Source organism: Ornithodoros turicata, chromosome 3 (genome assembly GCF_037126465.1).
Source record: "Ornithodoros turicata isolate Travis chromosome 3, ASM3712646v1, whole genome shotgun sequence".
Classification (NCBI taxonomy): domain Eukaryota; kingdom Metazoa; phylum Arthropoda; class Arachnida; order Ixodida; family Argasidae; genus Ornithodoros; species Ornithodoros turicata.
This window is the reverse complement of record NC_088203.1, coordinates 78,237,516-78,255,318: the sequence shown is the minus strand read 5'-3', so window position 1 is coordinate 78,255,318 and position 17,803 is coordinate 78,237,516. Positions and strand designations below refer to the sequence as shown.

Below are 17,803 nucleotides of genomic sequence, written 5' to 3'. Positions count from 1 at the left end.
TGGTAGTGTGAGCAATGGAGAAGAATGTGCTCTAGATCTTCTACAGCACCGCAGTGACTGCATTGGGGAGAGTCAACTTGTCTCGAGTGGTAACGCCACTGGGCTGTAAAAGCCACATCAAGGTGCATTCAATGAACTAATGTGATATCTTGACGAGAGGTATGTCGAGGCATGCTGAAAACGAGCGCTGGATCAACTCTGCTCAGCATAGGTGGGGGGAGAATGCCAGCGGTCCATTGGCGGGAAGCCAGGGGAGTCACGAGGCGTCGAAGTACGGAACGACGATCTCCTCTCAGCAGCGCAATACGCGTCCGTCTCCGAGACGAGAGAGCTGCTTCCGCGGCGCTGTTGGCCTGTTCATTCCCTTCGACACCGCAATGGGCTGGAACCCACTGGAGAACCAGCCTGTGCCCTGCTTCCTAGACAAGGTTGTAAGCCATTAACACAGCCATCACCGACGGTGTGGACGAGCCTCGTATGCCAGAATTTTCAATTGCTTGCAGCACAGATGTTGAGTCAGTGAACACGACCCATTCCCATGGGGTAAAATCAATGATGTGCTGCAGAAAGAAAAGCATGGCATCGAGTTCCACTGCTGTGGATGAGGTTTGATGCGAAAGGCAACTGATAGGCGACTGAAAGGCGACTCTTTGTGGACTTCTCTGTGAGCTATTGGATACTGCAAAGTTATATTTCACTTTGGATGGTGGCCTTTATTTCTATGGAAATTCGGCAGTTCCAACAAAGTAGTTTTTCTGTGTCCAGTTGAGTTGCTAGTGACAACACATGATTCAACTTGGCTTGGCTCCTGGCTAAAGTGCGGTGCATGCCTAACAGTTCCCACTCAGCACTTGAGGGGGGGAGGGGGTAGTTTTTTCTGTCATGCAGGACTCAAATAAGGACCCCATCAAATGATCACATTTGCTGTGCCTTTCCTTTTTCTACCCTTCCTCCGTGCAATCTTCGGCCACATTCCAGTCTTGTTGTCTCTCCGCTCCATTCTGCTTTGCAATCATGTAGCTGAATGTCTCGAAAACGAAAAGCATTATGAAGATATACAATGAATAGGAATGAATACCTGAAAAGGAACAATGAGGAGACATTTCACGTGGCTCGAAGCCCAGTCTCACTCTTCAAGCTGTCCATCAGGGGGCACCATGTAAAATATTTTTTTGCCATGCGGTGTCACTGTGCGATCACATTTACAAAAATGGTCTGAAAGAGCTGCCGTGGACAGCCGTCATGATCCTCGCGCCAGGTCGGCAAGATCCCGTGCCTTTTTTTCTCAGCTCACGCGCCGCTTGTACCTGCTTAAACTGCCCTGGTCTATGTCATGAGTCGCATGCCAGCGGAACAGGCTACGTCACGACACATCTTCCTCCTTTCTTCATTCATTCTCCAATATGATCTTTCCAGGATAATTTTTAAAGGATTTAAATGTGTGCGGAACAGAGGCCTCACACACGAGCACCGCACACCTGAGGACCAGTTCTTTCGCAGGAGCTCATTTTATTTGTTGTAGAACACACTGCAGCCAAAAACAAATTTCAAAATTTTGGGGATCACCTCATTACTCCTTTAAAGATGAGAAGGTGATGAGACATGTCAAGGCAGTAAACAAATCGAAGATCTTGCTTTATAAAAATTGAACTGACTGAAGCTAGGATTGACTGAGTGTTGCTTCAATGATTTTTTTTATTATTCCGCGCTAGCGCCGCGAAGCAACTGTGACTATGAGCAGCGTACAGATGTGGACGGATGGAGAGAGGACAGCAGAAAGGAGTGGGGGACAGGTCGTTAGTACACGTCCTGGGCCGACTTCGGGAGGAACTGTGACGACATTTGTCTGGAAAGTAGGGAAACTAGGGCAAACCTCAGACAGCACAGCCGGTGGTAGGATTCAAACCCACCACCTCCCAGTCTTTAGCACGACCTTGGCTGCCACCAACGAGCGGGACACGCCTCAACCTGCTCGGGCATGCCGCTGGTGTGTTGCTTCCATGACCATGGATGCTCGGACAAGCAGAAGTTCGTTGTCATAGGCCACATAGGCCATAGGCCACACTTCCTCGTCGGCACATGTGCACATGCCTCTCCTTTTGTACTTCTGTCGCTGTCGCAGCATACTTCAGAATTGCTTACGGCAGTTTTATCCTTGTCGCACTATGTGTATAAGTATGCAGGAGCATACAGCAGCAGATATCTTCTCATGGCTTTATGGAAAGCAGAGAAAATGCTCAATGCATAAATTGCAGTTGTTACCAGAGCACTGTCATCCCTGTGTAGAAAGTGGTGATAGTCCGTGAAACAGACATATGTGTAAAAGTCGTGTCTCATAGCGTAAACACCACAGGGTGCAGTCACGTTCGAGCACATTGTGGAAATCCCTTGACATCTCTTTTGTGTTGTATGGACGAGTCGTACAGCAAAAGCAGAAAACAATGGCATAAAATACTTAACGCCTGTAAAGTATACTGTCCTACTTTTTAGATTAGACTGAAACAGAACGGCTACAGATTACCGACACTTCCATCATCAGGTACTTTTAAGAAAGTGGTGGCTTGCCTGGCCCCTCTCTTCAAAGAAGGAAAAGATCATTCACTTGGAAACAAGAACCCAATCAACCAGACAGGCAAAATAACCACGAAGAATCAGGACTAGACACATAAAAGGAGCATAGGAGGACAAAGAAAGAGTAACACAAGGACTAAAGGGTAACAACGTGCATGAAACAGGACACTGTGATGATACCTTTGATGCAAGTTAGTCTTTACAACATGCACGAAAACTTCATGTCAATTATAAGATATGGTATAATAAATAGATAAGGAAGTACTACAGTACAAAGACACAAATGACAATGCAAGAATGCCGCAGTCACTGGAACATACATGGTAAAAGAAAATTTATCCTTAAATATTTAAGGATAAATTTTGATGCATGTTGATAGACTATGCCAATAAACTAATAAACTAATCTTTTATGCCAGTGCTTCCCAAACCGTGCTACCCTGCGACCCACCGAGCATGTAAGATATCACTTCGCGACCCCCCAGCTTTTCCATTTTTAGTGCATGAACAGTAATACACAAGATTGACACTGAAATTTCATGTGGCAGTTAATATGGTAAGTGTGAATCAGCTGGGCTAGACAGCATCGTGACGAGAAAAAACAAACAAACAAACAAACAACAACAAAAAACTAAGGCCGGTTCCTACGGTACAGTTCAGTACAGACTATTCCTATTCACTAAAGTGCGCTTGTTTGTTACCCCTCGTTGTCCGCTACCATGAGCTCTTTTGTGGCGCATAATAGTGGGCAGATCATGGTCAAAGTACATCATTTGCTGTCCGTATTTTTTTCATTTTTTTTTTTTCAAGTTCCTGAGCCATTACGCGACCCTTTGCTGAATCTGTCACGAGCCTCCTGGAAGTCACAACCCACAGTTTGGAAAACACTGTCTATGCGAAGTAGGTTGGTAATAGATATTGCAAACTAAATATCAGTATAATGTACAGTTATGGCAGCCCTTCAGTGCTGTGGTGTTATTAGATATGTGGAATGAAACCATGCAAGGGAGTAGATTAAGTCAAATTTTCGAATAATCAACAGGGCCTGGATATCTGACAAGCATTCACAAAAATACCTGAGATGCCTCAAGATCAGCCAGCCAAGATCTGTTAAAGTACCTTGAGGAGTAACATCCTATATACGTAGACCCCTGTGTTTTCAGGTTTTATGTTTTATGAAAATCGGGGGGGTGCAAATCAGTTTTTTTTATTACAGCATTCCTAAAATGTTGTAAAATTTGGCGGAAAAGCAGATTTTTGGGTGGTAAATGAAAACGTACTTCTTGCATTATTAATAGAGCCTGAAGTTTTTGGGAAATATTTTTTTCTAAATTTGGGGGGTAAAAATCGGGTAAATAAACATGTGCACTAAATTCATGCGAATTCAGGTGAAAAAACTTCCAGCATGCTGAATTCGGGGAGAAATCGGGCTCAGTTACTCAAACTAACTGTACTGGTTTGGTACAAACGGTGATGTAACTGCATTTGCTACCAAACAAGTAAGTTAGTGCATTCCTACAGACATCCCGGTGAGGGGAATTTTCCGGGTAAAAATCGGGTTTCACCCTAAAGAGTGAACCTTCGATTCGGGAAAGAATCGGGTAAAACCCTAAAACTTCAGGCTCTAATTATGAATGAACACAAGATATCGAGTGGCTGTTCAGAATGACTAGTCCATAGTGTTCCCCAGTCCCCGTATTGGTGGCTGAATTTGCACTTTGGCAAGTTTGTTTTTGGTGCTCTTCGTATTTTACCCAAAGCGACATCGATGCAAATCGGGGAGGCGTAAAAGTGTTTTACCAGGTATAACCCTAGCCCACGAGGCTCCAAATATACTCAGCAGGCATGCCAGTACTATTTCTTTGCAAAATATTACGTGTATTGTGTATGCTGGATGTCCTGGGCCCGCTTGCATGAAACTTTTTGAGTGCAACACTCAACGAGTACACGAGTTTTGGACTCAATGCACACCGAGTGCAATAGGCTTGAGTGAAACATTCGTTGAGTGTTGCACTCAAAGAGTTTCGTGCAAGCAGGCCCTGGGCTACCTCCACTCTGGAGGTGCTCATATCCACATACAGAGTACTTTTCCGACTTCTCTCGCTAACATACAATCACTTGAGCTGCCTGCTCTCTTTAGTGAAGGACAGGGAGAAAATATGAACTGAAATAGCCATGCAGTGTTATGGCCAATAACTCTTGCTTAATGCTTGTTAAGAGGATGCAGATGAGAGGAGATAACATGGGTAACTTTTCAGTGTATGCATTGCTAGGAAGTAGACCATGCAATGTCTTTTACGATTGTGTTTCGCATGTTTGTATGTTTGTATGCATGTACAGCGTGTAGGTGCAGTATATACAGGCAACTTATTTGTTACTAGTTCACAAAACCTCAATCCAGCTCAGATACAATAAAGAATATTGTAAAAATGGTTAATTTCGCGGTCTTAATAATTCGGGAATTTTTGTGGGATCACTATTTGGGAGTATTTCACCGGACCTTAATTCAGCGAATTCGTGTGGAAGTGGCCCGAAGCGGAAATCGTGGGATCAGAGAGATAGGCCGTTCATGACACTGCTGGCTGTGTCATGAAGGTTCTACATGCCAGCAGTGTTATAGAGGCCTAGCGTGGACTTCAATCTCGTGACAACGACATACATGCTGGTTTTGTGAAAGCCGGTATCTGCAATGCCAAGTGACACAGTATACAAATAAACTAGTGACGTTAAGGTAGCATTTCAATTACAGAAATTTTTGACAATATCGAATTTGTGAGAATAAAGGTCGTCAGGCAAGTCGATTTGTCTTTGTGGAACTCATATCATCGCCAACTCCAGTGCCCATACTTTTTCATCCCTGCTATCTATATTTCAAAAGTGTTCCAAAAGCCGGGGAAGTCATTACAAAATAAAGAAATGCATCGGCTTAACGTAACAGCTAACAACTGTTTAATCAGGCGTCATCAGTGCCAGATTGATTGCGAGAGTCGAAAACCAGTCGCTATTTAAGGAGATGGGAGTAATAGTTCGGGAAGGGGGCCACGGTTTTTGTTACAGGTTGAAGGATTACCGTGTATGAGCCAAGACTCCAGAAGCTTTCTGGGTCACCACCTTTGTTCGTGTGCCAAGGTCACTGCGTTGTTGAAGTCGAAATAATGTCCAGTGTTCCAACATTGTTGGAACATGACTTAAATAGAGACTGGTTTGCGACTCTCGCATTCAGTCTGGCACTGGTGATGTCGGTCGTATGATGGACGAAACATCTGATTAAACAGTTGCTATCTGTTACGTTAAGTCAGTGCATTTCTTTATTTTGTATCTATATTTCGCGTAAGCTTAATTTCACGTAATTCGCAAAAGTTAGGTTGTCGCTAAAATTTCTACTTTTACAGTAGCTAAACACCACATATAAATAAGGTCCTGCAATGGAATGGGCATTTAGCCGTAGTCATAAACATGTGCAACATAAAGGACAGACACCCAGTGCAGCAGCAAACACTGCTACAGGCAGGTGCGGTGTTATTACTGATGTCAGCTGTGGGATCAAAACAGAGCCCATTATGTTTAACTGACACACAAAAAATACACAAAGAATATCCCAAACTTGAAGAACATAAGTGCATGACAAAATATTAACGCTGTTGTTGAGTTTACGTTCTTCACGGTTGCGTGAATGTGTGCACCTTTCACGGGCATCTCAAGCCCCAACAAGTTGGTGACTGCACCTCAGTTCCCACATTTCCTGTGCTTCAACTACACTGTCCTTCGAAATGTAGTTCACGGAACGACTGCCCCAACAACAAACAAAAGTGACAGGCTCGCACAAAAATTCAGGTGTTAATGGGGAAGGCTGCTTTCACCATCAGACAAGGGTTGGAGAACACAACACAAGGGAGACAGTGCAAACCCAGATAGCGAGAGAGGGCTAGCAGAAACAGAAGAGAGAGTGCAAGAGGGAGGGGCAAGGCTCACCTTCATGCCCACCCAGTCCGTGCACCACCGTCCGCGAGTTGTCGTCCGAACCCACGGCTCCTCCTGGGAACTGGTGAGGGGATCGATGCGGGCCCTTGCCTGCCGCAGGAGGAGGGTGCCCTGACACACACGCACGCACACAAGGTAAGTCAGACAGTCAGAAGAGGGGACTGCAAACTCCTTCCAAGCCACACGAGTTGTCATGAGGGCTTCAGTTATGCTTGTACGGGATTGCATGTCTCGTGCCTTACCCCTCCAGTGATCTGCCTGTTACAGGAAGCACGGCAGCTTCGTACGATAACCGTGTATTCACATGAGCGACATTCCCCGCAGAAGCGGAATACACGAAAAACGCCGTAGATTTTTCTGACCGCAAGCGCCCAACGTCCAGCGTCCACGTATACTGCTAACCGTGGGGAATATCCTGCAACACAGCGACAAGATATTCTCTAGCAGACGATAAGGAAAGACACTGACGGCGGCATCTGCTAGGTGCGCAGTACGTCACTCCCGATATTCTGCAACGTGTGAATGCTCAACAAAACACAGGACGGAACTTCGTCTCTGTGAGCGGCGTTTTCGCTTTTTCTTCCACTAGAATCTTCCATAAGGATGTCGCTCGTGGGAGTACACAGTAAGCGTCGTGGAGAGCCCAGGTGGGAGCAAGGCATCGACACACTATCCAACTAAAAGTGAACGCTTAAAGCTACATGAGCATTGAGGAAATATTACGCTACAGTGCAATCCCATTAACCCAGACTCGACGGGGTTCGTTTGAATAAAGTGGGGTTTGAAATAGAGGAAGTGAGGGCCGAATGAGGGCCATTGCATCCTAGCTGCATTGGAGATGCGTCACGGTCCACTGGGCACGGTCCAGCATGTTTGCGGTCATGTAATGCCGTAAGTATGAGATGCCCGTTCGTATACCAAAATGCTTCTTTAAAAGCAAGCATCGAAACATCGCGGGGCTGAGAATAATGTAGCTGTTGTACACGTCTGCATTTGTTTCTTCAGCCGTGACACTATCAAGAACTGACTTTGGCAACTTTTACACTAAAACCCAGGAACAATGAACAGGGCACATGCACCGACCGGCCCTGTACTTTTTTAGTTACTATCAGCAACGTTTGCTATGTTGAACCAAACTCAAATGCGAACCCCTTAAACTTGAATAATGGATCTTGTAAACCCACCCTGGGAAAATATTGCCCTTCATCCACGCTTTTCCATCGGAAGGGCCTTGATCGCGTTAAAACTGCGAGCCTTACAATTTTGCTGACCACAAGTAAGCAACGTCGTTCCGTGCCAGTTGTGTTTGCGCACATTACGGTGATTCGTTGCTTGCTCCCCTAACCCCTCGCACACAGTTGTATGAGTAATAAGTAAACTTATTTATTAGCCTAATGTAGCCCAATCTCAATAAGTAAACAGCTGTCTGGCACACCAGCAGTGCGTCGACTCGCACGTGGTCATGCTGGAGCATAGTCGGGCAAACTCATTCAATTAATTAATTGTGCACGTTAATTCGTTCGAGTCTGCGGGTGTTTTCCACCATTCAAATAGGCGGGACATTTGGCTGGACCCAAGCATCAGTTTGAACTATCCTGAAGTTAGAATTAGAATGATTCACGCAAATTAACACGATGAACGCAACTGCACTGTATACTGAGCAAAGGAAAGCATTACATGTTCATTTATGTGTGCCTGTGGACACACATGCTTTACCTTCTTTTTTTCTTGGAAAAGTGCTCCTCCAATACACAATCATCCATGACAACACGTGGGCAACAATCTGCATAGGTGACATGCTGATCTGTGTTACAATGAAAGTGCAACCCAACCACCATAAGTTAGTTCCCAGCTGATGAAAAATCACCATGACATATGTTAGAAAGTCTGCATATGGGTGCAGAAGGTTAGACTGTTGCTTGTCTTCTCACATTCGGTAATGAACTGGTCAGCACCAAGGAATGAATGACAGCAGAGGGAAAGGGACTGTCGTCACTGAGATAATTATGAAGCTATAAGTGACAGTGTGGTCAATATATGAATCTGCTGAGAATGTCGGTTAGTGTTCAGTGTTGGGAACTTGCTGGAGGACAAGGTCCGTCAGAGCGACGCACACTGATGGGAAACTGCTAAATCTAATAGTGCTTCTCTTCTAAAAAGAAATAGGAAAGAACTAGTGTTTTCCTTAATTATTTTTTATATCTTAGAAGCATGGTGCATCCTGATTAGCTTTTCCTGTTCCTGTAATGCCACAGAAACTGTGCTCACAAGACATATGGCCACAGGTCAACTTGCTGACGATTTCTGCAGGATTCTTAAAAATGTTGCACAATACAGGAAACTTCAGGCACTCAAGTTTCATAGCTATCTTGCATGTTGCAGGAACACACACTTCCTACATTTCCACCAGGAACCTAGTACACGCCTATGACACTGGCTCAAGCACATTTCTTTAGTGTTTCATGAGTGCAGCACGAGGGGCTAGCTGCTTGTGCTTTCGTTATGAAAGAGCCCAAAGGCTATCCTTCATCCCCAAGTTCCCATCACCGCATTCTTAAACTAAGACTAACGACGACTATATCTCTGCTAGTGAAGAGATCACCACCACCACCACCACTACTTAAATGTCCAGGATGGCAAGATTCCTTTCTGTCCATTTACAACGAGTGCTGTTAGCGGGCTCAGTTGTCAGGATGAGAAGAAGTAATAGAAAAAAAAAACATGCTGCAGTGCACCACCACCAGAGACTGTTTTTGTTGGGCATGTTGAACTAACCAAACAGCTGGCCTCTACTGATTCTGTTCAACTCTTCCGTAAGATCAACGCTGTTGCTCTGATCATCGTCAGGAGATGTCAAAGGAGGGGGTGGAGTGAAAGAGGGTACGGTCGGAACTGCCGGGCAGTTGCAGTCGCAAGGAGGACAAACGCTTTCGGCTGTGGTGGTCATGACTGAAGAAAGTTGTGCCATGTCCTGGGGCCCTCCTAAGATCATGAAAGGGTGCCAGAAAACAGAGACTGTGCTTAAGTGCTCAGAGGACAACCACCACACAAGATACTGGGGTTAGTACCACCAGAAAATTGCTCCTTTCCAGCATCATGTCTAGGTGTCCCTATTCTTGATTGTAGTGCAGTTGCACATTGTCAAACGGGACAATTTGGGAAGCATTCCTGCAAGGCTGTCCACGTTCAAGGCATTCTTGTTGACAAGAACGAGCAGTACAACAACATATAAAAACAAAAATATATTGTGCAGACAATTGCTAATAATAGCAAAGATGCAACAGAGATGAATCACGCCTACGCAGAGGGAAGCATTCTTGCTATAGTTACCCCCGAGACTACACTCCTGCGTCTGCCCCTCTTACATCAAAGGCCAACTCACCTTGTCCACAACGCTGGTCCCAGCCTTCCTCAATATTCTGTACAAAGCTGTCCCTCTGTCTCGACCTGTTTTGCAGAACACTTTGTTTCAGATTGAAGTAAATCACACGAAAGAAAACTGCACAACACAGAAGGCACTACAACCAAAAGCCAAACCATAAACACACAGAACAGCACCACATGTACCGAGTATATTACGAAAAAAAAAGACTAGAGAGAAAAGAAAGTTACATGATATGGCATTACAATATAAAGTGGAAACTAGCTAAAAACAAAGCGTGACCGCGGGTGCAAGCAAATGATATATACCACACTTCACTACCGTATCACGTATATATTGTGGATTCTGGTAAAAGTGCAACAAATGCCAACAAATATTTTCTTTCCACACAGGCTTGTTGTAAATATAAAAGCCCCAACAAATACTATCGTACTAGGTACCAGATAATGTAGGGCTTGACCTTCTCAGAGCTCAGTATTTTCATTGGATATGATGAGTATTATCTTTGTACAAAAAGTTACTTCAAGTAAAGTGAAAACCAAGCATTGCCTGAAATGGCCCAGCCGTTGGTTGAAAATTCAAGCTCCGTAGAGGTTACGTAGTAGATAACAAGGATATACACAAATTCCTAATATGCAATACAGAAGAGGTGCATTTATAAAACCGAAGATAATGTGCATAACTGACGAATACAATGGTAAATTTCGAAGGTAAAGCATGTTGCATTCGTGTATCGCTATTGCGTGCATTGTCTAATGCAGCAGAGTCTCTGCGATGCCATACAAGTTCACTTGTGAAAATTCTTGATTAACCTTTTTCCATAAAAATGCTTTACTCATCTTGTTAACAAAATGCTCAAGGACTATCCAGAAAAGTTGGACGTATAATCTATCAGTCATACTCATTTTATATCACCTTTATATCACAAGCATAAAATGCATTACCTGAGGGGTGGATTGATGCAGGCACTGTTGTCTGAGTCCCAGGCACAGTAGGGGTCACGCAGACCAACACAGTCACTGAAATTGAAAGTTTATCAGCAGTTACAACATACTGAGACATGAAAATGACCCAGAGGACACCACATATCCCTGGGACATCACAGAAAAGTCGCAAACGTAATAGATGTCCCATACATCACACACATGTTGCACGTTTGTACACAATGGGACGTTGTAGATAGTACTAGCAGCTTGTACATCCCTGCGACATCCCCTGAGCATGGAGCACAGGATACGTCACCATAAGAATGGCTCAACTTTAAGGAAATAAGTTACTGACTGCTTTCAACCCTAACTTGCTTCAAAATTTCTGTAAGTGAATTTTTGTCAACTTAGATGTTGTATTTCCTTCAAAGTCGAAACGGCCGCGACGCTCTGGTGGTTTTCTCCGTCATAACATTGGTTAGGCATCGGGAACGTAACGACGGTAGTGGCGAAGTTTGGCAGCAGTAACGATTTGGATCACACCAATATAAATGTGCCTTAAAGTGACACCTGTACCGTGAACGTATAACACGACTCGAAGTGTGTCGCAACGAGTCTGCACGCGCTGCCTGTGCGCAAGCCCCCTTCCAGGAGAGCATCTCCCCTTAGTTCAAACTCCGTTTCATTCGAACAAATATCCCGGCCCCCTCGAGTTCGAATTAATGAGAGTCCACTATACTACACATTCCCTGACAGAAATTGAGACTAGTATGTAGTTGTGTACGGCCTCCCCTACAGCATGTTCAGCTCCCCTTCAATGGCAAGTAAAAGCGTGATACGCTTTCTCCAGCATGATCGTCGCTTCAGTTGACTGTCAACAAACTCTTCAGTTCAATTACGGTTAAGCTCAGCTAAATTATGGCTAGATATAGAAATTTTGCTGGTGTTGAGTTTCACAGTGCCATTGGATCCGTAGCTCTTACCCGCACCTTGAACATGTTTTTTTCAGTTTTGATTTGTGGAAGTGACCTTTGCATTGCTATACTTTGCAGTTGGAAGTAGTTATGTGCGATATGTCTTCAAATCATGCACGCATGTGATGAGACAGATATAATAGAAAAGTGGAATGTCACGATATTGGAGTAAGTCTCTCCAATTCTGACACTGCACAGAACCAACCAGACTAGAATGACAACAGTGCTGCAAAATCATTTGAAACTGCATTCACAGTTGTCACAGATGATAGAGAGGTGTATGCCTCCAGACAAAAAAAAAAAGAAAGCACTGAACACGAATGTCACGAATAAGCGTGTAGCCACATGACATCGTCGATGAATGTGGTTTTACAGTGCCAATGAAGGCTGGTCCAAATTATGCAACACCGTCAGGAACAACGCTCTCACAAGTTACTCTTGCACACCTACACGACAAATGCAGAAGGCACTGCCAGTGCAAAAAGAAAGCACTTGCTACCTTTGTTTTCCATTTGTGATAACAATATTCAATTGTATTCAATTCATTATTATTCGAGGAAATAAATATCCAATTTGTATCTTATTTGAACCCAAACTTCACCACAGTTTAAACACCACACTTTAAGCAGAACCTGAATGGGGCATGAAAATATGTTACAATTATCTGTTCCATTCATCACCTCACAATAAAGTTGTTGTTGTTGTTCCAATTATCAGGAGTTCCACTTACAGAGGAAATGTACTGCAGGATAATTAAATGCTGTCTTGGATTGTTTCGAGAACTGCACCGTAAACAACCCTTGCGGACAATGCTGTAGCAAACATACACAGTTTACAGAAGGTGGAAATATTAAGAAAAACATAAAATTACTGCTTTTTGGTAAGCTTTATTAACTTGACTCCTGAGCTGATAAACAAAAAAAAACAAAAAAATGACAATATTTGTTTGTGACATCTCTCAGAACCGCTTTCCCTGAATGACGCCATCCATGGCAGAGAGGTTCTGCAGGAAGAGTTCAGAATCTCGGTGCTGTTCAAGAAAAAAAAAAAGAAAAAATGCCAGAAGTCTTCAAACTTTGGTTGAACCAACTACTATCCAAATTCTTAATAACATCGATCTTCTTTGCAAGCATGACTGCATGATACGGATGCTTCTGTTCCACCATCGGAAATAAGCATAGTCTAGCCACGTAGCCAAGTAGCATTCACCACAGAAAATAGAAAGGCTCAAACTAAGATACCGCGTAGCGATGGCGCTCGGAAAAAAGAGCTGGACTGCAGCTCGAAACAGAACCAGTCCAATGAGTCCAAAACCTGTCCAGTGAGTTCCGTTTCCTGTTTCGTTTACCCAGAGGTGCCAAAAATCTTTATTCCGATTAACGAGAAAACTTTTGCATTGCTAAATGCAAAGCCGAACAACTCCATGCATGGCTGTTGTTCTGTTTAAGCAGAAATTTCATTTAAGCGACTTCCATTTTGGGAGATTCCACCGTATTCGTACAGTCCTACACAATTCACTCTTGGGAGCCAAGTTGTTTCATGAATGAAGTGCAGGGACATAGGACAAGGTGGCATTATACGTACCCACATGTCTTGGCATAGCGGTCACAGGCAAACAGGGGGATGGACTGAATCTCGGAGTGGGTGACCACTACCAGTCGGGCGCTGTACAGGGTGTGGTGCACCAGCAGGTTGGTGACGGGGACCTCATCGTGAAACACAACTGAGTCCTCCACTACCACGGGTGTCCCCTCGCCCCCTACACCGGACGTGTTCACCGTCTTGAGTACACGTCCTCTATCTGCACAAAGGTTCTCAATGTCAGTGCTTTCCCAAGAACAATCATGCTAGAAGAAAAATTAGTCAAGGTAGCTTCCAAAAGCTGTCAGTGTTAATGACAGTATAACTGTCTTTGAACACTGCCGCTGTGTGTGGCTCTCCTGCGTTCAACGTCGTCATAGTGGTGGGAAGAGACCTGTAAATGTGTATCCTTAGGGTTCTTCGTTTTCGGGCTTTATGATTTTTCAAATTCGGTAGGGAAAAATAGGGTGCTATTTACACACGAGAATTCGGGGAGAAATTTGGTGCTATGATCTCTGTTTGATATGTCACCGGGGAATTTTTGGGTGAAACGAGAGGTGTATGAAACAAGCTGCTGCTGTGACACTGGGACGAGAAACAAGAATCTTTATACTTCAGCTCGGAACTGGGGCAGTAAATGACCGCGGTACTCAAACGCTTGTCCAAGCTCCACAAAAGCTCATCTTTGACTCCTGCAGGAGGTGATCATAAAAAGAGGACAAATAGGTTGTCACAAATAGCTCTCTGCTGATATTATGATTCACTTTTTCGACGGCTTACAGAGAACGACAAGTTGAAGGACCGCAAGGACTTCGGGTAGATATCGGGCTTTGCTCGAATTCTTGAAATCTTGTTCGGGGGGAACTATCGTGAAAAATTGGGTTTAACCCGAAAATGAAGAACCCTATGTATGCTTGAGATTTTACAGAGGCGTGATCATTATTTTCCTCCTCCATTTCAGATTACAATTAAGATTATGGGCACAAATTTCAAAACAAATAAGGGCCAAAATGTTTGTTTATTTGCATGTTTGTTTGTTTTCCCCACTTTTCGGAATCATTATTTATTAATATGTCTGTAATACGGCTGTAGGAGAAAAGTACACGATTAATTGTCACGTCATTAACGAATGAAAAAATGCTTAGTACTATTTCTCTGCATCCAATCCCGTTAGCCTAATGCATATAGCTGAAAGCATTATGCATTTATACTACTGATTAGGAGCCATATGCAAGCTACGCAAGCATCGTGCACTCGCATCATTGCTGCTGACGTTGCCTTTTATGATGAGACACTTGTAGAAAACAACAATCTCTGTCAAGGCTTGTGAAACTTCCGTTGTTACTTAAATTTGTATTGATCCCCTAGTCCTCAATTCTCAATTCACTGGGATGCATTGATATCTGTGGGAATGCCAAGAACAAGGGAGTACCATACAACACAGAAGATAAGTCACTTGCAATTTGTTCTTGCAAACCACAATGTTCCCCACCAAGCACGATAGGACTCACTCAGCTCCCTGTGCGATTCTCATAGGTCAACATACAAGTTTTATCAGGGTTTCAAGTATCCAATAGCCATGCTCCAACATTTTAATGATACAAAGTGTGTAATCACCCGCAGCAACTTGCATTCTCTATGTGTACCTACCAGTCCCAATGAAGAGGACATCGTACTTCTTGCCATTCACAGTTTCAACTTGAGGATCAACTGCTATGTACGTGAACCGGTAGCTATAAGTGAAAAGAAATGTACAGAGGTATCAGCCATAAGTGTAAACAGTCGCAAGGATTGATAAAATGGCATAAGTACAGAGGAGAGTGCAGATAAATGACATAAGTGATGGAAGCAGAAAGTAGCAGGACTACACCGCTTCATCAACGTGGACTCTATTTCCAATATGTTTTCATCCATTTCTCCTTTCTCTCGCTAAAGGGAGTACCTGACTGCTAAAAACGTCAATGCAGACAACAGCAGTAAACTATTAGCCACGCATTTCCTGATAAAAGCAGTTTTATGGAACATATAATGTGGAAGCATTGAACCGGTTCATGAACGGGTTCGGGGCTGCGAACCGGTTCGATTTTTTACGTGGCCGAACCGGAACGAAATCAAAGCAACGCAAACCCGAACCCGAACCTGAACTGAACCCGTATTTTTTGCGGTTCGACAACCTGGCTTCTAAGCCTGTGCTTCTGTTAGTACGAACCCACACAGGCCGTAGGATCCAATAATTTACGTGCTGAGGAATCTGTAAATAGTGGTACTCACTCAAATCCTGTGTGAATAAGGATGGGATTTCCCCAGTAAGATGGCACAGCCTGGTCCATAAGTGGGTGATTTGTGATGAAGTTCAGTGTAACATCGGGAAGACTTTTGGAGTTGTTCACACACTGCATGAAAGATATAAGCCCTGTTACAATGCTGGTCAGACATATCTGTCATAGCAGAAGTGCTTGCGATGTTAGAATACTGAAGTGCTCTATGTCATGATGTAATATCATAATATCTTCTGTATGCTTCAAATATATTAGATTTCACAATTTCATTTCATTTCATTTATTTATTTCTTCACAGAGACAAGTGAAGGGGAGGCTGAGGCAAAAAAGTTTCTAAGAGACTTGACAGAGGCCTCAGTCACCCGCTGAGTATTTGCATACAAGTACAAGTATCTGCTGACACAATCTTCTTTTACAGTGTACAAATCTGACAGGTTTAATATGTACAAGCTAAATCTGGAAGGTATTTCTCTCCCACGTACGCACCCATTCCATACATGTACAATAGAATTCGGAACTAGATGCTCACTAGGTCTTGGGCCCACAGACCCACAGGATGAAACACCTGATGAAGTTCAGTACTAAGAATGAATGAGGATAAGGAGCAACAAAAAGTTTAACAACCCACACAATCAAACTAGAGTAAGTTTTTGGCCGGTCCAACAGTCCGACTTGAGAACAAACAGACTAAACACAACCTCCCAGTTACATTCTGTTCTGTTATATTTGCACATCTTTGAACAATGTCAGAAAACCAGTTAAGTTTGTAACATCTCTCTTGCATATTCCCCCCCCCCCACACACACACAATAAATAAATAAATAAAAATCTGGTCCTTTACTGTTCTAAAGCTATGTAATATGGCCCATGCTCCTGATAGGTTTGTGTCTGTATAGGACTTCACAGACTTCATGCACTTATCATTACGTTTTGTGCAATATAGAATGGTACCGATTATGGTCATCATCAAATCAGTTCCCTATGGAGATCCAAATTAAATGTTGAGAGAGAAACGAATTTTCTAAGGAGTTTAAATAACATGGCTTCGGAAGTGAACACTGCTCTACCTGTCCAGGGCGAGGCTCTGGCACCTTCGAGCTGATGACAGGTAGCCAGTTAGAGTTGATGTCTTCCTGGCCCTTGAAGCTGCCTTCAAACACTCGCTGTATGTCTTCCAGGCGGAATGCGCACACTGCAGAACCACTGATGCTGTTGCTGCAAGGTAACAGTGCTGACATGTGAGCAATATATTATCCATCACTAGGCTCTTGTGTTTTCGGGTATTATGTTTTTAAAAAATCAGGGGCTCAAAATCGCGTCTTATCTCAGGAGCTGTAAAGCAGGGTAATATCTGGCTATGCGGTTACATACCAGGTGGAAAATAAATAAACTGTGCATCTCGCATTTCAGACAAACAGTGAGGTGCCTAGAGGCTGTGCTCATTGCACGTTGCTTGGCGTTCTCCAGTGCCTTATTGGTGCCCGACTTTGCACTTTGGAAAGTTCATTTTGGGGGATTTGGGGGTTTTAAACCAAATGACGACGAAGTACATTGGGGAGTAAAAGTGGGTTTTACTGGGTTTAACCCTAAAAAAGAAGGTTCTAATTATAACGTAGATTTAGGATCACATCAACAAAATATTGTGCAGGACTAGCACATTACTACACTAGCATTAGCAGCGGTAGCATAGGGACCAATATTCATGGCTGAACAGAAGATAGTATCACACTATAAGCAGAATGGCATCACATGCATTGGTATTCCCAAGATGCAAAGAACAGGTGTTAACCTGTGTTCCCTGTGGCTGAAATTTCAAAGCTAGTAACATACTAAAGCAACAGAACATCCCTTTTAATTTGCAGGAAGGCTGAGCCTTCGCTGAAGCATTGCCCACTATGTGAATCTCTGTATATTAATTCCCTCTGTACATATTAATCACCTTCCTCGACTAAGTAAGTAGTAGTGTCGTGATTCTTTCCCAACTACTGCTACAAATGGGTCATTTATTTCCTGCTTTAATAGATACAGTGTGAGCATTCATACCAGTAACTGCATACACTCAAACTTCTTTAGAGCAAACGCCTTTATCACGAAAATACCACTACAACGA

The 17,803-nt window shown here is 43.5% G+C and overlaps 1 protein-coding gene across 5 annotated transcripts in view; it reads right to left on the bottom strand.

The window, feature by feature from the left end:
• Positions 1 to 17,803, bottom strand: part of LOC135388681 (semaphorin-1A-like) — a 130,380-nt gene that overhangs the window by 3,900 nt on the left and 108,677 nt on the right. For 3 of the 5 annotated variants that reach the window (XM_064618386.1, XM_064618388.1, XM_064618387.1), the window contains 8 exons: positions 16,761 to 16,908; positions 15,686 to 15,807; positions 15,065 to 15,147; positions 13,418 to 13,634; positions 10,878 to 10,952; positions 9,934 to 9,998; positions 9,327 to 9,533; positions 6,543 to 6,662 (listed from right to left, as the gene is read on the bottom strand). In XM_064618386.1, the coding sequence (XP_064474456.1) occupies positions 6,543 to 6,662; positions 9,327 to 9,533; positions 9,934 to 9,998; positions 10,878 to 10,952; positions 13,418 to 13,634; positions 15,065 to 15,147; positions 15,686 to 15,807; positions 16,761 to 16,908 (1,037 nt within the window). The remainder of the gene's footprint in view (positions 1 to 6,542; positions 6,663 to 9,326; positions 9,534 to 9,933; positions 9,999 to 10,877; positions 10,953 to 13,417; positions 13,635 to 15,064; positions 15,148 to 15,685; positions 15,808 to 16,760; positions 16,909 to 17,803) is intronic. The other 2 variants (XM_064618389.1, XM_064618390.1) reach the window with 2 other exon arrangements.